Source organism: Cololabis saira, chromosome 7, assembly GCF_033807715.1.
Source record: "Cololabis saira isolate AMF1-May2022 chromosome 7, fColSai1.1, whole genome shotgun sequence".
Taxonomy (NCBI): domain Eukaryota; kingdom Metazoa; phylum Chordata; class Actinopteri; order Beloniformes; family Belonidae; genus Cololabis; species Cololabis saira.
In genome coordinates this window covers 23,239,195-23,264,460 of record NC_084593.1, presented here as the reverse complement: position 1 = coordinate 23,264,460, position 25,266 = coordinate 23,239,195, and the positions used below count along the sequence as shown (strand labels likewise).

General features: G+C 38.5%; 3 protein-coding genes across 4 annotated transcripts; 1 reads left to right on the top strand and 2 right to left on the bottom strand.

Annotated features, from left to right (window-relative positions):
* The first annotated feature begins 1,925 nt into the window (after nt 1-1,925).
* Nucleotides 1,926-6,187, top strand: nudcd2 (NudC domain containing 2). Its single transcript, XM_061725120.1, has 4 exons — nt 1,926-2,261; nt 3,807-3,855; nt 3,996-4,147; nt 5,522-6,187. The coding sequence occupies exons 1-4, from the start codon at nt 2,073-2,075 to the stop codon at nt 5,603-5,605; spliced, it is 474 nt and encodes a 157-aa protein (XP_061581104.1). The 5' UTR covers nt 1,926-2,072; the 3' UTR covers nt 5,606-6,187.
* ccng1 (cyclin G1) lies at nt 6,152-11,832 on the bottom strand. The gene is made up of 6 exons (XM_061725119.1): nt 11,637-11,832; nt 9,102-9,365; nt 8,744-8,997; nt 8,329-8,407; nt 7,437-7,547; nt 6,152-7,291 (listed from the first exon to the last, which is right to left on the bottom strand). The coding sequence occupies exons 2-6, from the start codon at nt 9,363-9,365 to the stop codon at nt 7,100-7,102; spliced, it is 900 nt and encodes a 299-aa protein (XP_061581103.1). The 5' UTR covers nt 11,637-11,832; the 3' UTR covers nt 6,152-7,099.
* Nucleotides 11,833-12,574: 742 nt separating this feature from the next.
* LOC133446900 (septin-8-A-like) lies at nt 12,575-21,759 on the bottom strand. Of its 2 annotated transcripts, none has more exons than XM_061725105.1 (10): nt 21,681-21,759; nt 19,821-19,932; nt 19,522-19,717; nt 18,237-18,423; nt 17,987-18,148; nt 17,647-17,743; nt 17,349-17,517; nt 15,609-15,741; nt 15,321-15,511; nt 12,575-13,188 (listed from the first exon to the last, which is right to left on the bottom strand). In XM_061725105.1, exons 1-10 carry the CDS (start codon nt 21,732-21,734, stop codon nt 13,134-13,136), a joined length of 1,356 nt encoding a protein of 451 aa, XP_061581089.1. In that variant the 5' UTR covers nt 21,735-21,759; the 3' UTR covers nt 12,575-13,133. The 2 variants fall into 2 exon arrangements, with proteins under 2 accessions (XP_061581089.1, XP_061581090.1); XM_061725106.1 differs by lacking the exon at nt 12,575-13,188 and adding an exon at nt 13,198-14,184.
* Nucleotides 21,760-25,266: the final 3,507 nt, after the last annotated feature.

Sequence of the window (25,266 nt, the reverse complement as noted above, 5' to 3'; positions counted from 1 at the left end):
GTTAAATCGACGCAGAGCCTACGCCGTAGGGTACGCTGCGACGCACACCCTACTACGCCGTAGGCTCTGCATTGGTGTAACGCGGAACCATAAATCTGCCTTTAAACCGTGTCATAACTGCATGCGATGCGAGCGAGCGTCAGCAACAAAATCAATTCCATCCATCCATTTGCTTTATTTTCTATTGAACTGTCCTAACTGTCCTAACTGTCCTAACTGGCCGACGCAGCGACGCAGCGACGCAGCGGCGCAGCGACGCAGCGACGTGCGTTTTGAGTTGAACATTTGTCAGACGCCCTGCTTCTATTTTCTTCCTGGCGCTGGCGTTGAAAGCCGGTTGAAAGCGCTGTAGGAAACGGTCATGGATGAGGAACGACTGATCCAGTTAGTTGAAATGAGAAGTTATCTCTATGATACCTCCTTATTTCACTACAAAAACCTCAATAAAATGGCAGCTGGCTGGAGGGAGATGGACAGAGAGCGTCCGATGTCACGCAGTGCTACGAGATAGTCGGACGCTCACATGCAGTTACACGGTTTTATAGTTGTGGGCGTGGTTTGCATTTTGGTTACGTGACGAAAGGGAGCAGAATCTGAACGGCTCGTAGAAGCCACATCACACTGGATGGCTCATCCGGGCGGCTGTACAGACACTGCAGAATTTGCTTGCTTTCCTCCTTCTCTGAGTTGGCAGGCTGAGGGGAGACCACTTTATATATGTTAAAGCAAGAAAAAACGTGTTTTTCATAATAGGTCCCCTTTAAGGAGACCGATATTTAGTGCTTTTATTTTGAAGGCGTCTCGCCGAGACCTCGTCAACATCCGGCGCTTCGGTCTTTAACGGTTAAAGTTAAACAGCAGTAGAAAGTGTGTCTGCAAGAGCAGTAGCTCAGGTGGTAGAGCGGGTCATCCAATGATCGGAAGGTTGGCGGTTCAAATCCTGCTCTGTCCCAGTTGGTGTTGTAGTGTCCTTGGGCAAGACACCTTACCCACCTTGCCCCGTGTGAATGTGTATGAATGATTGGTGGTGGTCGGAGGGGCCGTTTGGCGCAATATGGCAGCCACGCTTCCTTCAGTCTGCAGGGCAGCTGTGGCTACAATGTAGCTTACCACCACCGGTGAGAGTGTGTATGAATGAATAATGGTCTCTGTAAAGCGCTCTGGGTGCCTTGAAGGGCGCTATATAAAACCAAGCCATTATTATTAAAAGAGTGTCGGGAATGCTAAAGTGTGCCTAACTGACACAAAAAGCACAAAAGGATTTGTTTTCTTTGCAAATTTTATGCCGTATTTATGTACAGCTTGGTTTAGGTTGCCATGGTTATTTTCATGTATAGTGGTTAACGGTAGCTTTATGACTGAGCCAGCAGTAGTCGGTTTGTATTTAAGTTAAATGAAAGTTATATGAATGTAGAAAGACTAACTCTATTTTATTTTATTTTATTCCTTTATAGCTCTTACAGTGTGTTTGCAGTGTATTTACTGTACATCCAAGGAATAAAAACATTGTGAACCATCGGTTTGAGAGTCAACCATCATCAGTCGGGGATGCTACAGAAATGTATGTTATTTGTGAAGTTATTTCTTGGAAAAAGGGGCAGATCAGATAAGATTCTTCTTCTTTCTGCTCCCTTTTCATTCACAATTTAAGAACATTTGTATTTGTATTGAATTGTTTTATTTTTTGAATGAAATAAAGAATATATGAATAAATGAAATGAAATTATTTTTTCTTTCTGTGCGGCCCGGTACCAAATGACCCACGGCCCGGTACCGGGCCGCGGCCCGGGGGTTGGAGATCAGTGCATTAACTAATCTCTTGACAAAAAAAAGTGACCTGTTGTAGTTGTAGTTGTCCGACTGGCCAGCAGGGGGCGCTGCAGTCACGACGGCATCCAGACCTGGAGGCAACGAAGAAGAAGAAGTGGAAGTAACTTTGGGCTAATATTATATAATACATCCATGGCTAAAACACACAACAGTGAGGTGTAAAAGAGCAATAAACACAGTCTAGTGGTTCTAGTGTGTGTTTATAGTCATACTTGATTTGACTTTAATATCAGCACATAAGCATGTCGGTGCACTTCGAGGAGCGCAGCGGCGTGGTGCCCTGCAGCACCCCGTGGGGCTGCTGGTCCCAGACCATGGACGAGGTCTCCATCGAGGTCTCCGTCCCCCCGGGGACCTCGGCCAGGGAGGTGCGCTGTCAGCTGGGGGCCAGGGACGTGGAGCTGCACGTCAGAGGGAAGGAAATATTCAAGGTAAGCTTGGATCACTTGAAAGATGATGTATCCTGTTTCAGATGGCAGGTATGAGGGGATGAGGGGGGATGGCATCCCCCTTGTAAAACTGCCATCCCTCCTTTCCATCCCTTATTTCATTTTATCAATGAATGTGGTTTTACTGCTATTTCAACATTTAGAGTCATCACCAGAAAAATAACACCAGAAAAATAACTTATTTGACCATTTTCACCTGTGTGCACTATTACAGAATGGATGTTCTGCTTTCTTTCTATTTTTTTATATTAATTTATACAATTTTAAGTTAAGCAGGTTTCTGTTTAAGAAGGATTTTATTCAGTTTATTTTGTTATTTTGTATTAAAGTGAATTGCTGGATAATAATTTGTTTTCCATGTGATCATGGCATTCAAAAATATGCATCTACACTGCAAAAACTCAAAATCTTACCAGGAATATTTGTCTTATTTCTAGTTAAAATGTCTCATTTTTAGTCAAAAAATCTCATTACACTTAAAACAAGAGTAATTACCAGAAAAATAACTTGTTATTTGACCATTTTCACCTGTTTCAAGTCAATTTTCACTTGAAATAAGTAGAAAAATTTGCCAATGGGACAAGATTTATCTTCTCATTACAAGCAATAAAATCTTGTTCCACATGCAGATTTTTCTACTTATTTTAAGTGAAAATCTACTTGAAACAGGTGAAAATTGTTGTTTTTTTCCAGTGTTGTTCTTGTTTTAAGTGTAATGAGATTTTTTTTTTACTAAAATGAGACATTTTAACTAGAAAAAAGACAAATATTCTTGTTAAGATTTTGAGTTTTTGCAGTGATCCATTTTACTTATCCTGTGAAGGACAGAGTCATATTGATAAGTTCAGAAAACAGTTTTTTATTGTTGTGTTTTGATGTATTTGATGTAATCCCAGTGGATATTTAAAGCTTACAGAAAGCTGCATTTAACTGCTGCTATGTCATTCCTGCAGTATTTCTGCAGGTGTCTTGGTCACTGCTATTATTTGTAATATATTATATCATTTGTAATCAGCACAAATTATCTGTCCCCATATGATAAAATCCACCATCCCCCCTGATATTTTTTTTTTTACAACTCGAGTACTGGGTACACTTCATCTGGACTACGTTTGGCTTCTTGTACAGAAAGTCTGTAGAAAACATATTTGTGCCTCAAAGTCCATGACTGTAGGCTACAGTTGTAGTAAAACAGAAAAAAATACTTGTGAACTCAACAGCTCAATGCCATTTCCATTGGCATTTTATGACTATTTTTTGACTCTCACAGTAATCAAGGACAAAGTGCGTCCCTTTTCAGCTCAATACAGGACGCGTACTGTAGCGCATATTCAAGCATATTCATGCAGGCTTGGAAAAGGCCGGCTGCAGACTCACCTCTCCAACTAGATCTGTTTGTGGCTTTTTTTCTTTGTGTAAAGTTGGATCTCATTTCATAACAATCCCTCATGTATAGCCACCAAAAACGTAATTACAGACTTGACTGCTACATGAATTATGTTAATGTTTCTTTTTGCATTCTGACAGGGAAAGTTGTTTGCCACAACTGTGTCTGATGAAGCTACATGGACGCTGGGTAAGCTGCACAGCACCTGGATTTCTCTCGCATCACCTGGAAAAAAAAATAAATGGACACAAAAATAAATAACTCAAACATAAATAAATCAACCTGATGTCTGTCTTGGTTTGTCCTTTTTTCTGACGGATTGTCTTCAGAGGATAAATCTCTCATTCGGATCATTCTGATGAAGACCAACAGAGAAGCAGGGAGCTGCTGGTCTTCCCTGCTGGAGGGGGAGTACTGTGCCAATGCCTGGGTCCAGGACCAGATGCAGAGGAAGCTCACTCTGGAGAGGTTCCAACGAGAGGTTAGTTCGGTTTAGCGCCACCTGAAGCAAATGCTGCCTGTCACTGCTGTTTTTTTACACACCTGTCGGTGTAGTTCTCAGTCAATCTACATATTGCCCGGTGTACTCTGCATGACCTCGGGCCGTTTCAGGGGAAAGATGACAGCTCTTTCATCATTGCTCCAACTCAGCTGTCCTGCATTGTACACTGAAGGGATCAACAAGTCGTCTCAACCAACGAGTGCTTAAAATCTTGAAATCTCTGATCCGACTAATCCATTAAAATGTTAAGTTACATTACATATTAAATAATACGACTCGACTCTTCCTCCTAACCATGATCATGACCCCATTGTTGCCGATAGTTTTTTTTTGTATTTTCGGCACAATTACAAGACACTACTAAAATGCAGTTTGTTTTCTCTTAAATAACTTGAAAAGTATTGATAATTTACTAAACAATGACTAATCAGACATTGTTTTGAATTGTGGTTCAATAGAAACATTAAAAAGAAAAAAAAACTAGCTAATGAAATTTGCCTGGACAAATGAGTTGGTACTCCTAAAAAAAGATTGAAAATAATTTGACCAAAGTGTGTCCTGTAATTAGCATCACATGTGTCTTCAATCTTTCAATCAGTCATTCCATTTATTCATAATAGAAGGACTTTAATGATATTCAATAACAGAAGAGCCCAGAATGACTTCCAAAGATATTCAAGGTGAAATCAAGATACAGTTCACACCATCCATCTCTGTTTCAGTCAAAGTGGATGACTGAGGAGGATTCCGTTGTTGAAGTCAAATCATAAAAAACTGAGTGGAATTTGTAAAAATGCATGTTGACAAACCACAAGGCTACTGGGAATATGACATTTGGACAGATAAGACAAAACTGGAGCTTTATGGCGAGACGTATCTCTGTGTTCATAGACGCAAAAATGAAGTCTTCAAAGAAAAGAAGACGAGGTTTGGTTATGTTCTGGAGCTGCTTTGCTGCATCTGGTACAGGGTGTCTTGAGTCTATGTAGGTTCATTCAGGAGACAAATGTGCAACCCAGTGTAAGAAAGTCTGGATTCAGTCGAATTATATTTTAACGGATATAATCCATCATCATCTAACGGGACTATGAACTAAAACACCCAAGAATAGCTCAGAACAAAACACTCGACTATTCTGAAGTGTCCTTCTATGAGGCCTGATCTAAATTTAAATTCCTCTAGAGCTGGCATTATTTTTGGATGTTTTGAGAGAAGAAGTGTTTTTATTCCACTTCACATTGAACTCTCTTACCGATGAAACAATTTGTGAATGCATAAATTAATGAAAAAAAATATATGCAAGTCTACATGATGTGGGAATCCTGCTAACCATGATTTTACTTCTTTCACTAGAATCCCGGATTTGACTTCAGTGGTGCAGAGATCTCTGGGAATTTTGCTGGAGGTGGTCCGGACTTTTCCAGTTTACAAAAGTGACATTTGCTGCGAGGTCAAAACCTGGTGCACGATGGACGTATTACTTGTGCCCATCTCTCCCAACTTGTAAATGTACCCTGAAATAATCAAGTCTTCCTGGGGTAGGCGGCTCAGTGGGTGGAGCCCATTAACCTGAAGGTCAGGGGTTCGAGCCCTAGCTCCTCCTGTGTCCACCAAAGTGTCCTTGGGCAAGACACTGAATCCCCAGCTGTTCTCGGTTGTCAGGCCAGCGCCGTTGTATGGCAGCTCCGCCGACAACCGGTGTATGAATGTGTGTGTGGGTGAACGACTGGAGTGTAAAGCGCTTTGGGGCTGTAGGAATACAACTGTAAGCCATTTACCATTCTGTTTTAAGTGATGAAGACACAGTGGCATCGTCACCATGGATGTCTTGAACAGGACTTCTTATATTAGCCTCGTTCTCCAGATTGTCACGACTTGCTTTGTTTATTTAAGCCTGGTTTTACGTCTTATGAAATAAGATCTGCTATTTCAGCTTGTAAGAAGCCTGTGATATGTGCTGACTTTTTATAAGAATGTACACAGTTATAGCTTTTCAATAAAGTTTTATTGAAAGGTACAAGCACATTGTTTTACCAGATGGTGTATTCCTGTGATCATTTCTAACTTGAACACTTTTTCATTTTTGTCACTAACAAAAACTACACAGGGAAACTGGTAAAGAAAATGAAAAACAAATTCTAACCCACATTTCCACTGCATCAGCCACATCACGGTGTTCACTGCATATTGACTGAAACCAACTACTGCGGCTTGGTGTCCACAAACTTTAGAATCAGAAAAAACAACTCATCTGCATCTGCTACGACTATATCAGCTCAAGCAGGATGGTGAGGCACATGACAACAACTGTCACTTGCCTCACTTAGCTGGTCCAAACCAGATCTTCCCCGCCATGGGGAAAAACAAAACGAAAAAAAACCAAAAGAAAATCACCTTGGGTAGGAGTGTGCATTCAGGACAGTTTAGCGACCTAGGGTGGGAGTTAAGGACTTTGGGCCCGATTACTTGGTTCCATTTTTGCTGTTCACAAAATCCTTCTCCCTCCTCTTCCACATGGTGGACTGAGGACCTAGGTGGTTCTATACTTATTAGCTTAAAACAGCAACCCATACCAGGAAATGCCAAAAAAGCCCGGTACAAATTTAAACTAACATTACTGTACACCTGTGCAAGCAGCCCAACCAAGAAAGTAAAACTTGGCAGGATGGCAGTAGATTGACCTTTCTGACAAGTGGGATTGAACAGTATGCTTAATATTCTGACAGATGTTTTGCAAGCAATTTTTGGGGCTTTTCCTTAAAGAAATCCATCATCATTAATGAAGATCTGTAAGGAAAATATTGGAGGCATAAATGGAAGACCATAATGCAAGGATGTCACCCAATAATGACAGTCTCGTCATAGCAAAGGTGTAATGATGGGGACAGGTGTAATCTTGCATGTAAGGCCATCCATTTATAAACTCCAGTTTTAATAAGATGTCTCGGGTATGGTGGGAAGATGCGTGATCTTGTAGTAGCTGTGCTTCAGCTGACGTGCAGTTCTCCCCGAGATGATCCAGCGAAGTCTCTGGCGGTTAGGCTTTGAACACCTAGTACTGGCATATTCAGCCAGACATTTCCCAACCAGCTCCCTCACACACACCAGGTCCCCATCCTTTATCTGCAGAAAAATAGAAATTAGATACTTGTAGCAATACATGACTGTTTAGAAATGATCAAGTCAATATTACATTGATAATATAAAGTCATATTCTTCATTGTGCAATATGTGATTTTTACAGGAAATATTTAAGATTGGAACTTACATTCAGTTGCTGCTGCAGGGTATTCAGGGCATCAAATATTTTGTCGTTATGCTCAGGGTCATGTTGATCCTGGGCTTCAAAAGCGATCAGAGCCATAGCAAACAGAGATGGCTGTAGAGAAATGAGAAATTACTAAGCATGCTTGGTAACAAAAAAGTGCAGCAAATACAGTCTTCAAAGAAAGATTCTGACAGCTTAAAATTAAAACTACTTCCTTCAGGTAATTTAGTCTATTTCAGAAAATGGGCGCAACAAAAACAGGGTCAAACTGTGGTTTTCAGTTTCCTTTAATGAAAAAAAGAAACACTGCTTGCCCCCACCCCCTTACAGGGCAATTTTTGGACGGGTGTACCTCTCCGCATTTCTCCCAGTTGGAAATCATCTTTGCTGTGTTAATTTTTTTTATTCTGTCAAAATTATGTCAGAAAGTGCAGTAGGGTGTCTTTTACCATCACTGATTAATGTCAGTTCGGTGTGCTGGGGACGTTAATTTAATCTGTGCCAACTTTCAGTCAGGATTCCGCTGTCAAAAAAACTACTCCTTAATCTGTTCTGGTATGTGCTTAGATATAAATTATATAAATGAGATGAAACACGTGTCAGACACATCCCTTGTTCTCAGAACGGAGAAGTCAGAAATATTTTTTTTGCAAGCAAGTTGAGTTCACAATTATGACGATAAGTGTATCAGACCAAGTTCCCAGCATATCTGGAACTTCACCCCATCGATTAAACTCAGTAATTGCAAACCTGCCTCCTGGATTTAGACTCAATTAAAACGTATTATGTAACATGGAAGCTCTATGATTTTTGACACCCATATCATCAATGCTTTTTGACATAATGAATAATTCAGCCGGAAGTATCTGTAAAACAGTTCTTTTTGGCCTACCTTTATTTTGGAGAAGACAAATGAGCAGTGACAGGCTTTCAGCTTAGCCTCCAGTCTCTCAATAGTCAGAATCTTTCGGCTATAAAAAGGGGGAAAAGATAACATTTTAAGTATACATATAGAAGAAAGGGCTTGGCTCATTTCAGTCAATCTAGAGCCTTAAAAAAATAAATAATTATACAGTACATATGCAGACATTAAAGAAAAATACAATAATAATATAAATGTTTGACACTGGGTGTTTTATTTCTCATCAGTGTCACACATCTGTAAGTTAAGACTTCAAATGGAGGTTGTCCCCATCGGCACAAAAATATTTTTGGCTCATGTCGTTTTTCAAGTGAAACATAACATGACACTTCAGTAGATTATACATAATTTTAGCCCCAAAGGTCATGTGACCATGTGTACTTGCCTCTCGGTGTCAAGCTGCTCCTGGATGTGCCCATGAAACAGGCGAAGAAAGTGGAGGGCTGTGGGGGCCTTCACCTTCCAATGGAGCTTCTCCATGACGATCTTCTCCATTCGTATCATGTCAGACACTGTGAAGCGATTCTGACTGATGCGTATTAGGTCACTTGCCAGAGGTACGTTTTTCTCTTCCTCTGACGACTTCACAGCAATGTAGAAGCAGCAAAGGCCAACGCAGGACAAGTGCTTTGGCTGAATCTGTTGGAGATTAAAAAAAATAAATAAAAATGAAGTGTATAACTTTAAGGCTTTAATCAGACAGTAAACACGGTGTGCTTTGATGGCTCTATGGATTTACCAACCTTCATGACGGAGAGAAATCGATCCAACAAACTGATGGCTAGTGAAAAGGTCTCTGAGCTGAAACCGAAGAACCTAGAGAGAGAGAGCAGGTCCTTCACCTCCAGCTCTCTCAGTCTGGTGGTCATCCTTAGCCCGTTGTCCTGGGCGCTCTCGATGAGCCTCAAGCCGCTGAGTTTTGGTTGATAGCGACCCTCCAGGTCCGTCAGGGCCTTCAGCTGAACTGTGAAGGGCTGAGCTCCGGGTCCTGTTACTGTGTCAATCATCTGAGAAAATACGAACAGAGATCAGAATCATACAGGTCATGTCAACCAAAAGTAGGAATACACTAATTTAGAGTTTCCCAACCCTGGTCCTCGAGCCCACCCTGTCCTGCATGTTTTAGATCAGGGGTCTCGGACTCCAGTCCTCAAGGGCCGCAGTCCTGCATGTTTTAGATGTCTCCTTGCATCAACACATCGCAATCTAATTAATGGTCTTCACCAGCTTGTCATCAAGGTCTGCACAACTCTGTTGATGACACAGCTCCTTGTATCACAGTGTGAAGCAGGGAATCATCTAAAACACGCAGGACAGGGGGTCCCGAGGATGGTCTGTTCTTTAAAGGGGACCCATTATGAAAAACACGTTTTTTCTTGCTTTAACATATATAAAGTGGTCTCCCCTCAGCCTGCCAACTCAGAGAAGTAAAGCAACCAAATTCTGCAGTGTCTGTACAGCCGCCCGGATGAGCCATCCAGTCTGAAGTGGCTTCTGCTCCTGTCATTACGTAACCAAAATGCAATTTGCATCGGTTGGCCTCCGATGTGTGAAACCACGCCCACAACTAACTCTGGCCAGAACAAGAACAACTAACTCCGCTGGCCGGAGCTTCCAACATTTTTTCGTAGCGGTGTATCGCGTCATTCAGGCAGCCAATCAGCATAGTCGGTGCGTCCAAAATCCTGTACTAAAAAGTATACTTAAATTTGGCACACTTTTGAGTAAATATGAGTAGTATGCATTAATTTGGACGTACTATTAAGAGCGCACACGTCACTTCCTGCCGTAGGGAGGAAGTGACGTGTCACAGCAGCAGTAGCAGCATCGCTCCACTCTTTCCCGTTTATTCTGGCCCAAACAAGATAACATTATATAATATTATTAAATATGAATATTATAATATTAATATTATATAATAATATTATTAGACTTAATATTATACTTATGACATATACGTATCACTTAGCAACCAAACGCCGCTGCATTGCATTGTGGGAAGTTTCTGCTCGGCTAGTGTCCATCAATCCACACTAATAAATTTCTCCGTAATGAGTATGGATAGCGCATACTATTGAGTACGTACTAATGTTTCGGATGCACTAAAAAATCTCGCACACTCATTTTGCATACTCATTAGGGTGGAAGTATGCGATTTCGGACGCAACCAGTGCCTCATTATCATAGCCCCGCCCACTCAGAATCCCGTATAGAGAATGAGGTTAGAGAATGGGAAGATAAAGACATGGCTCAGAGGCTGAATTTCTAATTTATTTAGCAGAAACAATCAAAAGCTTGTTTTTAAGACATTCAAGGCCTGTTTAAAATAGGTATTAGATGCCATAATAGGTCCCCTTTAATTTGACCAGCAGATCATGCTTTCTATAATGTTCTGTAAAGTCCCACAACATTTTATCCCCCTTGGAATAATTATGATTTTGAAATACTACTCCGGTATGAATGCTGCTCTCATAAACATTAATTATTTTGATTATGCATGAACAACAATTAATAATTACAATACAATTCGGTCTTAAAAGGTATTAGTGGTGAGCTGGGAGAGCCAAGGAAGGCCCTGCCTCCATATTGGTGCTGATCCTGTAACAACAGCTGCTATTGAACTGGACTCCACAGCACTGGCCAATGATTGACTGCTCGGACACATTAACTAGGATTTGTCACGCTATATTTTGCCAGCATTTATATTATAAAGTCGTTATGTTAATGCAAATCACTTAACATACGGCATATCCACGGTTTAAAAAAAAAGATATGGGTAAAAGTGTGAGCAGCTTACAGAGGACTGGGCCTTGTTAAGGCTGATTTATGGTCCCGCGTTACACCAACGCAAAGCCTACGCCGTATGGTACGGCGACAACGCGCACCGTATGCGCGTACCCTACGGCGTAGGCTTTGCGTCGATTTAACGCGGAACCATAAAACAGGCTTTATTAGGGCAGGAGCTGCGTCATGTCTGGACATGTCCCCGTCTCCTATCAGCAAGCACGCTTCATACCATTAACAACTGCATATTATGCATTAATAGACAGTACTACCGACATTTGTTATTGACACAATATACGTCCTGCAGAAAAAGTACCAAAAGGAGTTGCGACACTAGCTGCAGATGCTAATGGTGGCTACAAATCTTATTTCCATCTGTTTATAGTGTCATTATAGTGTCATTATGTCAGCACAATGCTCAATGAGTTAAAATCCCACCTTCTACACATCTAATATGGTTAGTTAATATTATATAAACAGGTTGGTTTACTTACCTTGAATAGTTAAGGGGGTTTTAAAATCTGTGAAATAATGGCAGTGCAAAAAAAAATAACCACGCGCTTTTTAAAAAGCGAATGAAAAAAAAAAGTTTAAATCACAAAAAGTATAATTATGAAAGATGGCCAGAGAGTTTTAAGCATAGGAAAATTTTGCCTATGCACACCCCCTACCCTTGGCGAAAGGCGACGGGGAAAAGGACAGATAAGGTAAATAAGGAGGCATAAAACGAAACCCCAGCACAAACATCCCCAGCGCTCATTGGCTGTTCAGCGACGACGGAGGAAATTCTCAATCTCAATTGGCTATTTGAGCTGCCACTCAGAACTAAGTCCCGCCCCCTGGGTTTTAACGGACCAATCACGGACGTGCAAGGGAACAAGCCCGAGCAAGTGACTGCTGTCTGATCCTTTTCAGGACATAAAGTTTTGTTACGAAATTAAATCTTATTTAATCAGTAAAAAGATTGCATTCAAAACAAAAATGTCATCACTTTAAATAGCTGTGTTTTAAGTAATTATTTAATAGTTCAATAAGGAAGCTCATTAAATAAAATAAAAAGTCCAAATAATAAAAAATAAATTGATTAGTTAAGTAGAAAACTATTCACTATCAGAAGAGAACCTAATGAAATATTTGTTTCCAAAAACCAATAACTAACACGCATTGCGTGCTCCTTTTTGTTGTGAATAGTGGCCTGCTGGCAGGTTTCTAGAAAAGTCTGGAAGGAACCCAAGCCTGCAGAGGCCAGACTTACCACAAAGGATTTTTCATCCCATCTCTTTGGTCTTTGTTCTGTCAAAAAGTTCAATCATGCACAGAACAGTAAAAACAATTTTGGATAAAGTTACTCTTTATTACAGCAGGATTTACAAATATGCAAGCAGGCTCACACAAACCCACCATATAGATTTACTAATAAGAAATTTCTGATTGTATATACATCTGGGCTGTTTTATGCAACAGCAGAAATATATGTATATATATATATATATATATATATATATATATATATATATATATATTTAAACGATAATGTAAGGGCTGAAAGCGAGGATGGTAGGACACCATTTATTGTTCTAAATATGAATTCAGACAGTATATTTACTATGACTGATTTAAAGTGCTTCTAAAACTGAAAATCATTAACTAAGAGCAATCTTTAACAGCAATGACAAATCAGTTATACATTTCACAGTGTAGATTTCCAGAAAATACAAGCATAGCATGGCAAATGCAGGAGGATTGCACATTTTATACAGAATAATATTTGAGTAATAAAGATCTTTTATTACTTGCTGCAATGAGGTTTGGGATTCATGCAGAGACCACGCTACAGATCACTGTCTAAAGGATTAAAGAATAAAGTTTAGATAACGTGGAAGACTTCAGACTTACTAAACTCCAGGGATAATTGGCATCTATAAAACTTTATTAAGTATTGTAAAAATAAAACACTTCGTCTGTGATGTTTTGATGTGGCAGAAAGTCTTCTAATTCAAATTCCTTCCCGAGGTTAAGGAGCACGCAGATGGAAGACTAAAGAAGCTATGAAGGGAAAGAAAAAGCAGGTCATTTATCTGAAAAGGCGGCAGTCAATAAGAAAAACCATCAATACACATGGAATGCTATCATTTGGTGTAAATGTCAATAAAAGCATTTTGCTATGTATTGAGCTTACTGCCACGGTCTGAGGAGAAAAATAAACAAAACTTTGAGCAGAAAGATACTGCTGTCAAAGGAACACCTTTCAACAAAACAGTGACAGATGTGTCATGAAAACAATGGCTGCAATGTGAAATGTTCAAACTCATCCAAATGGGTGTGTGATGGCAGTCACAGAGCACTGAAGGAGATGAAGAGACACAAACGCAGGTGACAGATGGACCAAAGCTGCATTCTTTTTTCCATCCTCTTTCTTTATTTGAATGTAAATAAAGACAAAAGATTATCTCAGCTCCAGACTCTTTGTAAATTTGTTAAATGCTGTTCTTTATAACTTTGCATAGACTTGTGTTTAGATGATTTAATCATCTTATAAAATTTCAACGGTTAAAAAAAGACACGTGTGTGTACATACATGAGACAGTACAATGTAAACATTTGTATTAGCAAGTACAAAAAAACTTGTACAAGGTTAATAATATACGATATCTCACAATCTGAGTTCAGTCAGTAACTGAACAGTTTCTATTAAGTCCTATTAGTACTTCACTGAGAACCTGAGACTCATATTTTCATCTGCAGATAAAAACACACATTCAATGTAATAACCTAAAAGAGAAGAAAAAAAATTACACAAAAAACATGCATTATGAAAACTCTTCATGGATTTGTTATGTGTCAATCACAGTCAGCATTAGGAACAAAACAATTTCACTGAACAATGCTAATTTTTTTTTTATTCATACACAGTGGCTAGCCAGCATGTTAGTCACTCTACATGTACAATCAGTAAATAACATCAGACAAGACAGTCTGCTTATTCCATGCTGACGGCGGACACATTCCTGGTTTCCTTAGATGTTTTGATCCATGAATCAACTGATAGGGGAAAGGAAAAAAGCAAAATATGGCAAAAGAAAAAAATGAAGGGTCTGAAGAGTGAAAAAATTCAAAATAATATATGAAATGAAATTATAATGCAACAGAGTATGGGCTTTAAATGTATTTTTTTCTGAATAATTGTTACTTTACATCATTTATATTTTAGGCTATGACCAGAGTCAAGGCAGGTCAACTCCATTTTAAGAAATACAATATAAGGAAAGAATTGTTCAAAATCAAAGTGAAACAATACAATTACATTTACAAAGCTTATTTTTTTCAATGCAATAATTCAAGTAAAAAACAAACAAAGTGCCTTTCAGGTCACAACCAACAAGACACAGCACCAAGTCTGGGGAACGAATATTCAACCATCATCCCTCTGCACCGAGAATCTACCACCAATGTTAGATGCAAAAGTTAATCTTTTAGTTTATTTTTGAGTATTAACCCTAGTTTGTTGCTGGACATACAGTATCTATTGCACTTTTTATTACTAATAATATATTCTTAATAAATTCATTTAATGATACAATTTTCAAGCCAATACAAACTCAAGCCATTAACAGTAAACGTCTTTGAATTAATTAAACTTTCACTTGTCCACATTCATTACAAATCATCTTTGTGACTGTGGATTTTGCTCAGCTAATCCTGGCTTCATACTGTGTATGTGAGTCTTGAGCATACATAATTCACCCTGACAAGTGCTGCTTCCACCTGCAAAGATGATTACAGCTCTATGTGGGATGTCTGAGTATCATCTGCGCTGCACATGGCATGAGCATCGGTGAGACAAGTCAAACGTAAACAGAAGTAGCCTGTCTGAAATAGAGTCTGGCAGGTCAGCCTGCAGAGACGTAAGCATCAGGCTGTGTCATGCAAGCTGTGACCCCTCCTACAGTGTCTGGGCACATAGTGTCGGTCTGAATCTGTCCCTCTATCCGTTTCTGGGCAAAAACGGCCTTTGGGAGGATAACACTATCCCACTAATCACTTCCACGTCCAATTGAATCCGCACAGACCTGCTTTAATGCCGTATGTATATGTCGTAGGTTTACAGGCATTAACTTTGACATACGAAAGAAATACTTGAACAGCAATACACAATGAATTTGGAAAATTAAACTTACTTCTTCTTGTCCTTGTCCTTTTTGAATGGCTGCTGAGAGCATCCTTGGAGTGCCTGTCCCATCAGTGTTTCAGCTGCCACCTTTCTTCTATTGAAGGCATTCATCTCCTCTTCCAGTTCCCGTCTTTTCTCTTCCAGATTTTTCTTTTCTTCCTGGTGCTTGGTCTTTAGCTGTTCAAATCTATCATGAAGCTAGAGATTTTGAAGATGATGCCACAGTGAACAATGTGAGATATGTCAAATATACTACATTACTAGTCAGGAGTTATGATATGCATTCAGTTCCAACCTCTTTCTCCTTTTCCTTGAGCTCAACTTCTGCCTCCTTGACCTTGTTGACAAACATCTGCCTCATGGATTCCTCTTTTTGCTGTCGCTCTATGAAAAACTCCTTCTTCTTGGCTTTATACGTCTCCTGAAGACTGAAGAGCACAGTAACACAGTAATAAGTTAGTTTTCCTCCCCTATATGGATACAATTTAGTACCAAGAGTCACTTGAAGTGGATACAAAATTAGCTTAGATGACCCATTTTATGCTGAGGGGGAAAATATAAATATTGCCAGATTAGTGCTTTTTATAACGGCATAGACTGGTGAAAGGACAGATGACAGATGAAAGGATTTCATTTGCGATTCTGTCAACATATGAACTAAAATAAGATAAGATAAGATAAGAAATCCTTTAATAGTCCCCCAGAGGGGAAATTTCCAGATTACAGCAGCAAAGGGGATAGTGCAAAACACAAGAGGCATCAATATCACACAATATCACATAATAATAATAATAATAAAAAAACACTATAAACAGTATATACAATAAGAAGAAGAAGAAGAAGAAGAAGGAGAATAAAAATAGTAATAAATAAAAAATACTAGTATACAAAAAGAAAAACAGATGGATATTTACAGATGTTATTTATGCACGTTGCAGAGAATGGTATTGCACTTTTCTTTTTTTTTCTTTTTTTTTTCCGGTTTGTATATTTATTGTCAGGATTGTTTGTGGTCTACTGTGAGCAGTAACTTAAGTAACTTAGCTGTTTTCCAAAAAGATGGATAGGAAAATGTAACCTTAAGAGATAATAATGTAGGTTGTTTGTTCAATAATTAAATTAAGCAAAAAAAAGGAATTAAAAAAGTGTAATACTCAAATGTTCCTCTTCATGGTTTATAAATTGCTACTGCAGTAGTATCTAATCCTTGACATCAAGGAGTGAGGATTGTTACAAAATGAAAGGAGACATGTTATGCCCTTTTTTCTCACATACTGGTGCAATTTCTGACGTTCTAAAGAAATATGAAATTCTTTGTCCAATGCACCTCAGAGATACAATAACACAACCCCTTTTTCAGCTCTGTCATAACACCTTTGTTCTCAGCTGCTGATTTTAGGAGGTTTAGATGCAGCAGTCCAATCCACTCCACCCTGAGGAAGTGCTTCATTTGAAATTGATATTACAGCCTGGTACAAACATGCAAGAAGAAAACTGGAAAGAAATTGCCCATAATAAGCCCTATTTGTAAGTATGTTGTGAAAAAATGTAAGACAAAATAAAGCACTGAAAATAAAAATCAGATTTTCTGGTCTAATGTTTTCTAAAACAAATGATATATATTTAAAAAAAAAACCCACTGTTACAGCATTTTTCATCATCATTACTTTCTTAGGTCTCTTAGTCACTTCTCCCATGATGCCCAGTGTAGCCCTGTGAGCCGGTCTTATCCTGTACCCAGTGTTAATGATGTGTGACATAGTGCCATAAACACAAGAGGTGACCTGGACCAAAGTCAAAACTTATATTGAGTGTTTTTTGACGATAATGTCACAAAACACCACGACAGAGTAAGGACGGGAAACATAGCTCTTCAAAAGGAAACTTAAAAAAAAAAACAATTAAATTGAAATGTATAAAGGCACTTAGCCTGCAGGGGAGGCATTTATCTGCTCTGAATGGTATGTAGATGATATCAAACCATTTACACCATTGTCATAAGACATCATAAGACAGCAAGAACTGTTCGTTTCACCTGAATGAATGGTTGTCCGGGCCTGTGTCCTTGAAACCCATTTCCTCGAGCTTACAGCGACGGTACAGCTCATAATGATGAGTGTGCGTTTGCTCATAGAGATCTTCCATATTAACACGTAGCAGCATCTCTCTCAGCTTCACGAAATCACAATGGTTTTCATTTTCCACTACAAAAAAAAAAGCTTGGTTACTTAATCTGTTGCATATCCAATAAATCTTGAATGACAACTTTGTGATATAGTTGCATCATCAGGTGGACATTTGAGATGCTTTTCAAATCAGTCCACAAGAATTACCCTGTACTGATCCCCAGGGGAACAGCCTTGCTTTCACCATCTTATTCCCCACTTTTACATCGTCAGTGCTTCCGACCACAGCAAAGGGAAGAAGATTCTGTAATACAAAGTGAAGATATTGTTACAGTCTTGAAAAATAGTGTTGTCATTTACAAGATCTAAAAAAAACCTATTTATGTACCTGAATGTATTTACACATTCAATTGCTCCTTTGAGATATCATAACATTAAATGTCCTCTTAAGTTGATTTAGTGCTAGAAAATGAATAGCTCCACTCCATCCCCACCACTTCCCTTATAAATAAATAATATGTGAATCCTTCTGGTTTCTAGGACTCACATTCATGGAACAGTTGATCTCTGAAACGGCCTCATCCTCTGTAGGAAAGTTATATATTTGCACTCCGTTGCTGACCAGCTCACTCATAATCCTACGCTTTAACTTGTCCAGTTCACTCCTGGTTACAGTGTCTGACTTTGCAATAACGGGGATGAGGTTCACCTAAATGGAGAACCATAATATGAGTGGCAGTACAGAGAGACAAGCAGCAGGAACTGATAAAGTGTGCAAAGCTTCGAGATTTCATCACCTTGCTGTCCAGCTTCTTCATTGTGATGAGATCGAGGGACTTCAGAGAATGTCCAGTGGGAGCAATAAAATACAAACATGTATGTATCCTGGTATCATGATAGGTGCACAAGGAACGTCTTATTTTTAGCTCCTCCTCAAGATATTTCTCAAACTGGGCATCAATGTAATCAAGAATAGGTTTGCAGCTGCACAAAAAGAGTTGAAAAAAAACAAATACACATATGGTTATTTTATCCTGACATCTATGAACATGCAACATTACTTTCCTTGTTGCATGAGACAGAAATTAGTATTCTGGTTACAGGCTCTGCAGTTGGCCAAGAGTGTCAGAGCTTTATACTGTACTTCCTGCTGTTGGACCCCCTCGAATGGCTACTGATTCTGATTTTTTTTCTAGCAGTCATTCCCCTGTTCTTATTTTTCCCTCTATGATTAAATGCCAACTAACATGATTTTCTCATTCTCAATCCCATCATCAGAGAGTTTCTCTGACTTTATTTACAACAGCCAGCGGGAACAAGGATTATTTACTGAGCTCACCGAGAGACATTTTTGTGATATCATCTGTGTTAATTTTAAGAGGTTTATTATGACACTATAATAACATTTCATAATGTTTCCACATTCATTACAGGCAACTCTTTCCGTCCTTATCTGTTTGTCTGTCAACAAGAGTAAGAAAAAGCCAAACTCCATGAAACATGAAGCAAAATGCTGGAGCTTCAAACTAAGTCCATATGCCTGTTTCTTTAAACTGCAAAATGAGGTGTGATATTTGCATTCTCTTTGAGCATCTCTGCTTTATCTCAGAGTCTCAGAGAAACCAATCACGTGCAATAAAAAAAAAAAAATCATCTAGCACCTTCCTTGATAACCATGTCTGCCTCATTCTGCTGCTCCCCTCACTTTGTATTTCTTTGTATAATCTGTTTGTATTTTTTTGTATAATTGTCTTGTAAAATTATAAAAATAGGTTATTTTTATTTTATTTTTTATTTTTATACAGAACTGTCCCTTTTCTTTTCTTTCTTTCTCTACCTCAAACTGCTGCACCTTAAATCTTTATTCTGTTTATTCTGTATCATAGAAATTCCACATTTGTTTTATTGTTTATTTTACTACCAAAGAGCAAAATTACCGGAGTCAAATTCCTTGTTGGACAATGTTCGAACCTGGCCAATAAAGCTGATTCTGATTCTGATTCTGATTCTGATTTATAATTTTCACGTGCTGCCTGACAGTAAAGCTTACACAAAGTCGAACGATTAGTAACCATACTGTACCTTTCCTCTCTGTTGATTTGATCCCCGAACCCAACCGTGTGCACAATGGTCAGCCTGAGTTTGACATTGCTCTCTTGCAGATCACATGTCTGAGAACGCAGCGTTACTTCTTCTTCATAGTGGCTGACTTCCTCATTTTCAAAAGTTGTATTGAACAGAGTGTTCATCAGCGTAGACTTGCCTATCCCTGTCTCACCTATGGGGAAAAATACACAGGATGCACAAAAGCAGGAAGATGCATTGCTGCTCCTAGGTGATGCAGGTGATGGAAATGTAATTCCGGCTGAATTCACACATACCTACGCAGAGGATGTTGAAGCAGAATCCTTGTGCAACTGACTTACTGACCAGCTGATCTGGAAGACTGTCAAACCCCACATGGCCACTGAGCTCCACACTTCGCTTTTCATTCTGAGTATTGATATTTGAAAATAGTTGAGACAAACAGCGTTACGTGAATCTTAATATATCCTTCTTTTTTATCACCTGATAGCAGAAAAGCAACAACAAAATATGTAAATAAATGTTGAGCTTTTTTAAAATGGGGAACCGAGGCAAAGCTAATTTCAAGACACTGTCCAAGATCTATTCTCTGGTCTCTTGCTCGGTCAGTCTCTCATTTTCTCCTCCTTCATGGCGTTTTTTAGTCTCTGCCATGACATCCACTGTAGCTCTGTGAGCTAGTTTCATCATTGTTGATGTGAAACACAATCTTGTGAAGCAAGACGCTGTTGTTCTGAGATACAACCATGATGGGAGTCCAAAGTTATTTTAGCAGGGGGATGATGCTTCCTCAAACTAAGGAAATATTCCTTCAAATAAAGTTGAAAGTGACATTTTAACATTAAATAAATTATTTTATTCAGCTTTTAAGCTTAAAAGCCGTCTTTGCAAATGAGGCCATCTCTCTTTTACAGTGTATGGTCCAATCTATAAAAAGATTCTTTCTCACTATCAGACCAAATTAATCAATGGAAGACATGCAAGAGAATCATTTTAATTATGCAGAACCAACCTCACACTTTTATGAGTGTATTGAGAAGCTTTAGGATAAAGTCATAATGCATTGTGATTATAGATGACTTATTACATAATAAATGGCTGTTTTCATTATTGATTAAACTGCTGATTCCCTAATTTCAACACATAATGGTTACATTCTCTGTTATAGTGAGCTTTCTCTGGTCTATCTTTAATTACATGAAGCTAAAAGAAAATAAATAAAGCATCAGTCTGAATATGAAAGCATGAATTATAAGGCGTGTTACTTTGGCCCAAAAAGATGTTTGCTGAAAGTTTGCTCTTCCAGATTCCAGATTCACCCTGGGTTCCTGGCATCTTGCAACAGGCTCAACATGAGGACCTAGATGTGCTCAATACAACAATCATCCGCTTCTGCTTCTCTCTTTCTCACTCTCTCTCTCACACACATACAAAGAGCTCTTTATGTGGATGTTATTTCACTGGGTGAGAGGATATCCAAGCTACTCGTTGCCTTCATACTCATAACCTCCCATCACAATAAGACTAAGATCACTAATTTGACGTTCTTTCCTTTATTCCAGTGCAACTTAACTCCAAAATTAAATATCAAGCATGTTTTATTGTGATTTATTTTTTTAACAACGACAAACAAAAAAATGTATTTGTTTATTGTCTCTTTTGCTTATCCTTGTATCACCTGGTAGACAAGTTACAAGTTGCACTTCACCACTACCTAGAGCAAGAAACTAGTACTTATCTTTATCCTCTTGACCTCTGTGTGTTGTTTAATTCCAATCATCCGTGAGACCTGTTAATTCAGCAGCTCTGCACACCTGTCAGAGGTGCTGACACTGTAAACAGCAGAGCACCGTTTCACACCCTGCACGATGCTTCACGCAATCTGAAATCAGCTTGTTTACGCCTCTAGAGACCGCTCAGCCAAACGATGCAACGATGCGACGCTCCCTCAGCACCAGCCGCAGCTCTGCGTCTGCATCTCGAGTCAAGCCGAAATTATCTTAAATCAGCCTTCACTGGACACAACAAGCTTTCTCAGTCCTGGCACTCTCCCCGACACCTGAATTATATGCCTTCGTTTGTGTAAACGCCACTCTGAAGACACCAAAACCACAGACAGTACATGACCATCATCATCACACTGCGAAAACACCTACCTCACTGGCCGCCATCGTCCTGAGTAGCTGAGTGTGGGAGTGAGCTGCCTTCATCCAGACCTGCGCTCTGCGCGATGCCTTCATTGTGGCTGCTTAAAGCCAACACCCCCTCTGTGTTGGAGGGCGAAATTACAAGTATATCTTCACTACTCTCTCAGAGTTTCTTTCGACTGTATTTATTCAAAAGGAATCTCCCTGTTCACTGTGACCAGCTCCATAGCAACCAGAGGTGTCAAATTATTCACATTCATTACTCAGGTACAAGTATAGATACTAGAGTTTAAAAATACTCCTGTAGAAGTTGAAGTATCAACTCAAGTTTTTTACTCAAGTAAAAGTATAAAAGTACTGGTTTCAAAACTACTTAAAGTATAAAAGTAAAAGTAATGTAAGGGGGGAAAAAAGCCATTGAAAATGAATGCATCTTAGTATAATGCAAATATATTAAAGAACCATATATGTGTATTGAGCATTATGTGTTTCAGAGAGCAGAAGATATGATGACTAGTTGCCTATAAGTATTGTAATGGTGCAAAAAGTCAAACTTCAGAGGCATGTTATCATTTATCCTAACCTTTATTGGAATGTACATCCAAGTTTAGTTGCAGGAATCTGAGGGAACGGATGTAAGAAAAAAACTGGACAAGAACATCTGAAACAACCACAACCAAATTCAATCTATCCGGATGGAGCAATTTAACTGGATAGTGTTTTTTTTTAAGGCAGAAATTAAATAGAGTAATGAGGCTGTTTTTAAAATGTAAGGAGTAAAAAGTACAGATAATTGCGTGAAAATGTAAGGAGTAAAAGTAAAAAGTCGTCTGAAAAATAATTACTCCAGTGAAGTATAGATAACCAAAATTTCTACTTACCGGTAAGTAAGGTAACGAAGTATTTGTACTTCGTTACTTGACACCTCTGATAGCAACAACATGCTGCGGTATACCGATGCTTTTAAACAGAAACATATTTGGAATTTAGAATGTATTAAAGGATAGCCCCTTGAGATGTGCCATCTCATTTTCAAGGGGGTCCCAAGAAAACATACAACATTACAATTCATCACATTACAGTATATACATACATGACATAAAACAAACAGACATCTTGCTCACCCCCTCCCACACACAACCCCTAAGTCTAGTTATAAAATAGACAAATTGAATACCCGGAACAATGAAATGAATATAACATACAGTAACAGGAAAAAAGGACAAAAAAAATACATAAATAAATTAAAAACATAGGCAATTTGTTTTAAGATGAGAGTATAATGACAACTTAAAACAATGAAAAGAGGTAATAGAACGCAAAAAGAGAGGAAGACCATTCCAATCTGATGGAGCTTTAAAATGAAATGATCTTTTACCAACCTCTTTTGAAATTCTAGGAACAAAGAAAAAAGGGAAATTCATCTGTCTGAGTGATTACGGAGAGTTATATGGAATCATGAGTTCTTTTAAATATGGAGGACAGTGAAAATAAACACATTTAAAAAGGAACTGAAGCCAGTGAAATTGCCGTCTAGATTTGGGTTGCAACCAGTTCAATATGCTCCCTCCCCCCTCCTGGAGGCTCTCCAAAAAGATAACAGACCAAAAGTCATGTCCCAGGTATTCATGTGTTTAGTTTTAAACAGTTAAACGTTAAATTAAGGGTTATATTAATAGATTACATGTTGTAGCCTATCAACATATCAAATGTGCAATCTATGTGTAAAACTAGTTCAAAATGACGTCACTTCACTATCTCTGTACCACAGCAGGTATGTAGCCTTGCTAGCCATCCTAATTCTGTCTCCTTTGATACAAAAAAATAGTCTCTGCATCAAAGAATTAGTCTGTTTCCTCTGGATTCAGCTTAGAGTATGCAGAGTATTGTATTTTCAGTATGCGGAGTAAAACTATGGAACAGTATCAATGTGGAGATAAAACAATGCTCAAGTGTGACTACATTCAAGAAAAGATATAAAGAATCCCTCTTTATGAGGTAAAAGGATGATGAATTGCATTAACAATCTATATGGTCAGTATAGTATGTGTGTACTATATGGTCGGTATAGTATGTAGCAGTATGTATGTGTATGTGTGTACCGTTACGTAGGTATGCAGGTATGTGAGGATGTAAGCATGTTGTATATATATATATATATATATATATATATATATATATACAGTATATATATATATATATATATATATATATATATATATATATATATATATATATATATATACAGTATATGTGTATGCGTAGGTGTATGTATGCAAGTGTATATGTGTGCATATTATGTACATGTGTATGTATGTGTGTACTTAGGTATATATATGTATGTTATTGTGTATACAATACCATATATGCACAGGATGAGTGATATTATAATGATAATATAGAATATATTTATTTACATAAGAATTAATACTGGAAATACAGCAATAGCAAAATATTTACATGAAAAAGTCAAGTGCTGACGATGATAATCTAAATAAAGGTTAGGATTACATCAATCTATGACTTCCTCCTAATCCTTTTGAACATGTTTTTGTTGCCTGTGAGGCTTGTTGTTTTGCTTTTGTTTTTACTTGTCTATATATATATATATATATATATTTTTTTTTTTTTTTTTTTTTTTTTTTTTAAACCATGTTCAAATAAAGGATTCAGAAAGAAAAAAAGAAAGAGTTCCTGGGGTGATACCAACACCAAAAAATAAGCATTCAACCTGTCAGAAAGACATAGTATTTGACTCACATGCAAAATAACAACCAGACTAATGTCAACAAAAGACATCCAAAATAATGTGCAGTGGTGCAGAAATGCAAGTGAATATTGTTGCTTTTGGATTATAAAACATGTTGACACCAAGGTGTTATTAGCAAAATGTGATTGTATTGAATAGTGGCTCCTTGAACCTGCGTGAAGCTGGCCCCCCACACCACGCAAAATTCAGTGAAAATATTCTCCAACGATTGAGAAGGCTGCCCGGCCCGTTTCAGGAGGGACAATTTTCAAGAAGTGAATTGGTCAGGCACAACACATAAGCAGAAGTTTGCAAGTATCAAAAAAACAAAATAATGTATACAGTTATTTATCCACAGGACTCTGGTCAGTTGGGGTTTTCCAGTCTCTGGTCTGTGTGCCTCCACCGCCTGTCAAACTTTAGCTCTTACTGCTCTGGGTTTTAAAGTAGGCTCAATTAGGCAACCAATGCTAAAACTTGGCATTTCGCCGTACAGCTACCTGGCCCTCCTGGGTAGCAATGTGCTGTCTATAGGCACCCACAGTGCAGAGGCAGTTTGTTGGCATGGAGAGAGTTAACAAGCTCTGATTTTTCTTCAGAAATAAGGATTGCAGGACTGTCAGGGCTTGGATACACTGTCTTAATGTATTTTAATTTTTTTTTTCAAGCGTGTTCATTAAGTATAAATAATGACAAGACAGACAATTTATGTATTGGGGTTTTAACTTGTAAAACTGCAAACTAAACTGAGCCTTAGTTGAATCATGTATGAAAATAAACTTGTGCATCTATCCTCATTAACACCCCCCCCCCCCCCCCTGATTATACGGGTATAGCCTGGTACCT

Coding starts and splice junctions, on each gene's coding strand:
- nudcd2 (XM_061725120.1), top strand. CDS start 2,073: ATGTCGGTGCACTTCGAGGAGCGCAGCGGCGTGGTGCCCTGCAGCACC. Junction 3,856..3,995: donor TGAAGCTACATGGACGCTGG/GTAAGCTGCACA, acceptor GATTGTCTTCAG/AGGATAAATCTCTCATTCGG. Junction 4,148..5,521: donor TGGAGAGGTTCCAACGAGAG/GTTAGTTCGGTT, acceptor TTCTTTCACTAG/AATCCCGGATTTGACTTCAG.
- ccng1 (XM_061725119.1), bottom strand. CDS start 9,365: ATGATTGACACAGTAACAGGACCCGGAGCTCAGCCCTTCACAGTTCAG. Junction 8,408..8,743: donor GAGCAGCTTGACACCGAGAG/GCAAGTACACAT, acceptor CCCTTTTTATAG/CCGAAAGATTCTGACTATTG. Junction 7,292..7,436: donor CCCTGCAGCAGCAACTGAAT/GTAAGTTCCAAT, acceptor ATTTTTCTGCAG/ATAAAGGATGGGGACCTGGT.
- LOC133446900 (XM_061725105.1), bottom strand. CDS start 21,734: ATGAAGGCAGCTCACTCCCACACTCAGCTACTCAGGACGATGGCGGCC. Junction 15,512..15,608: donor TCAAGGAAAAGGAGAAAGAG/GTTGGAACTGAA, acceptor CAAAATCTCTAG/CTTCATGATAGATTTGAACA. Junction 13,189..15,320: donor AAGGACAAGGACAAGAAGAA/GTAAGTTTAATT, acceptor TTCCCTTCATAG/CTTCTTTAGTCTTCCATCTG.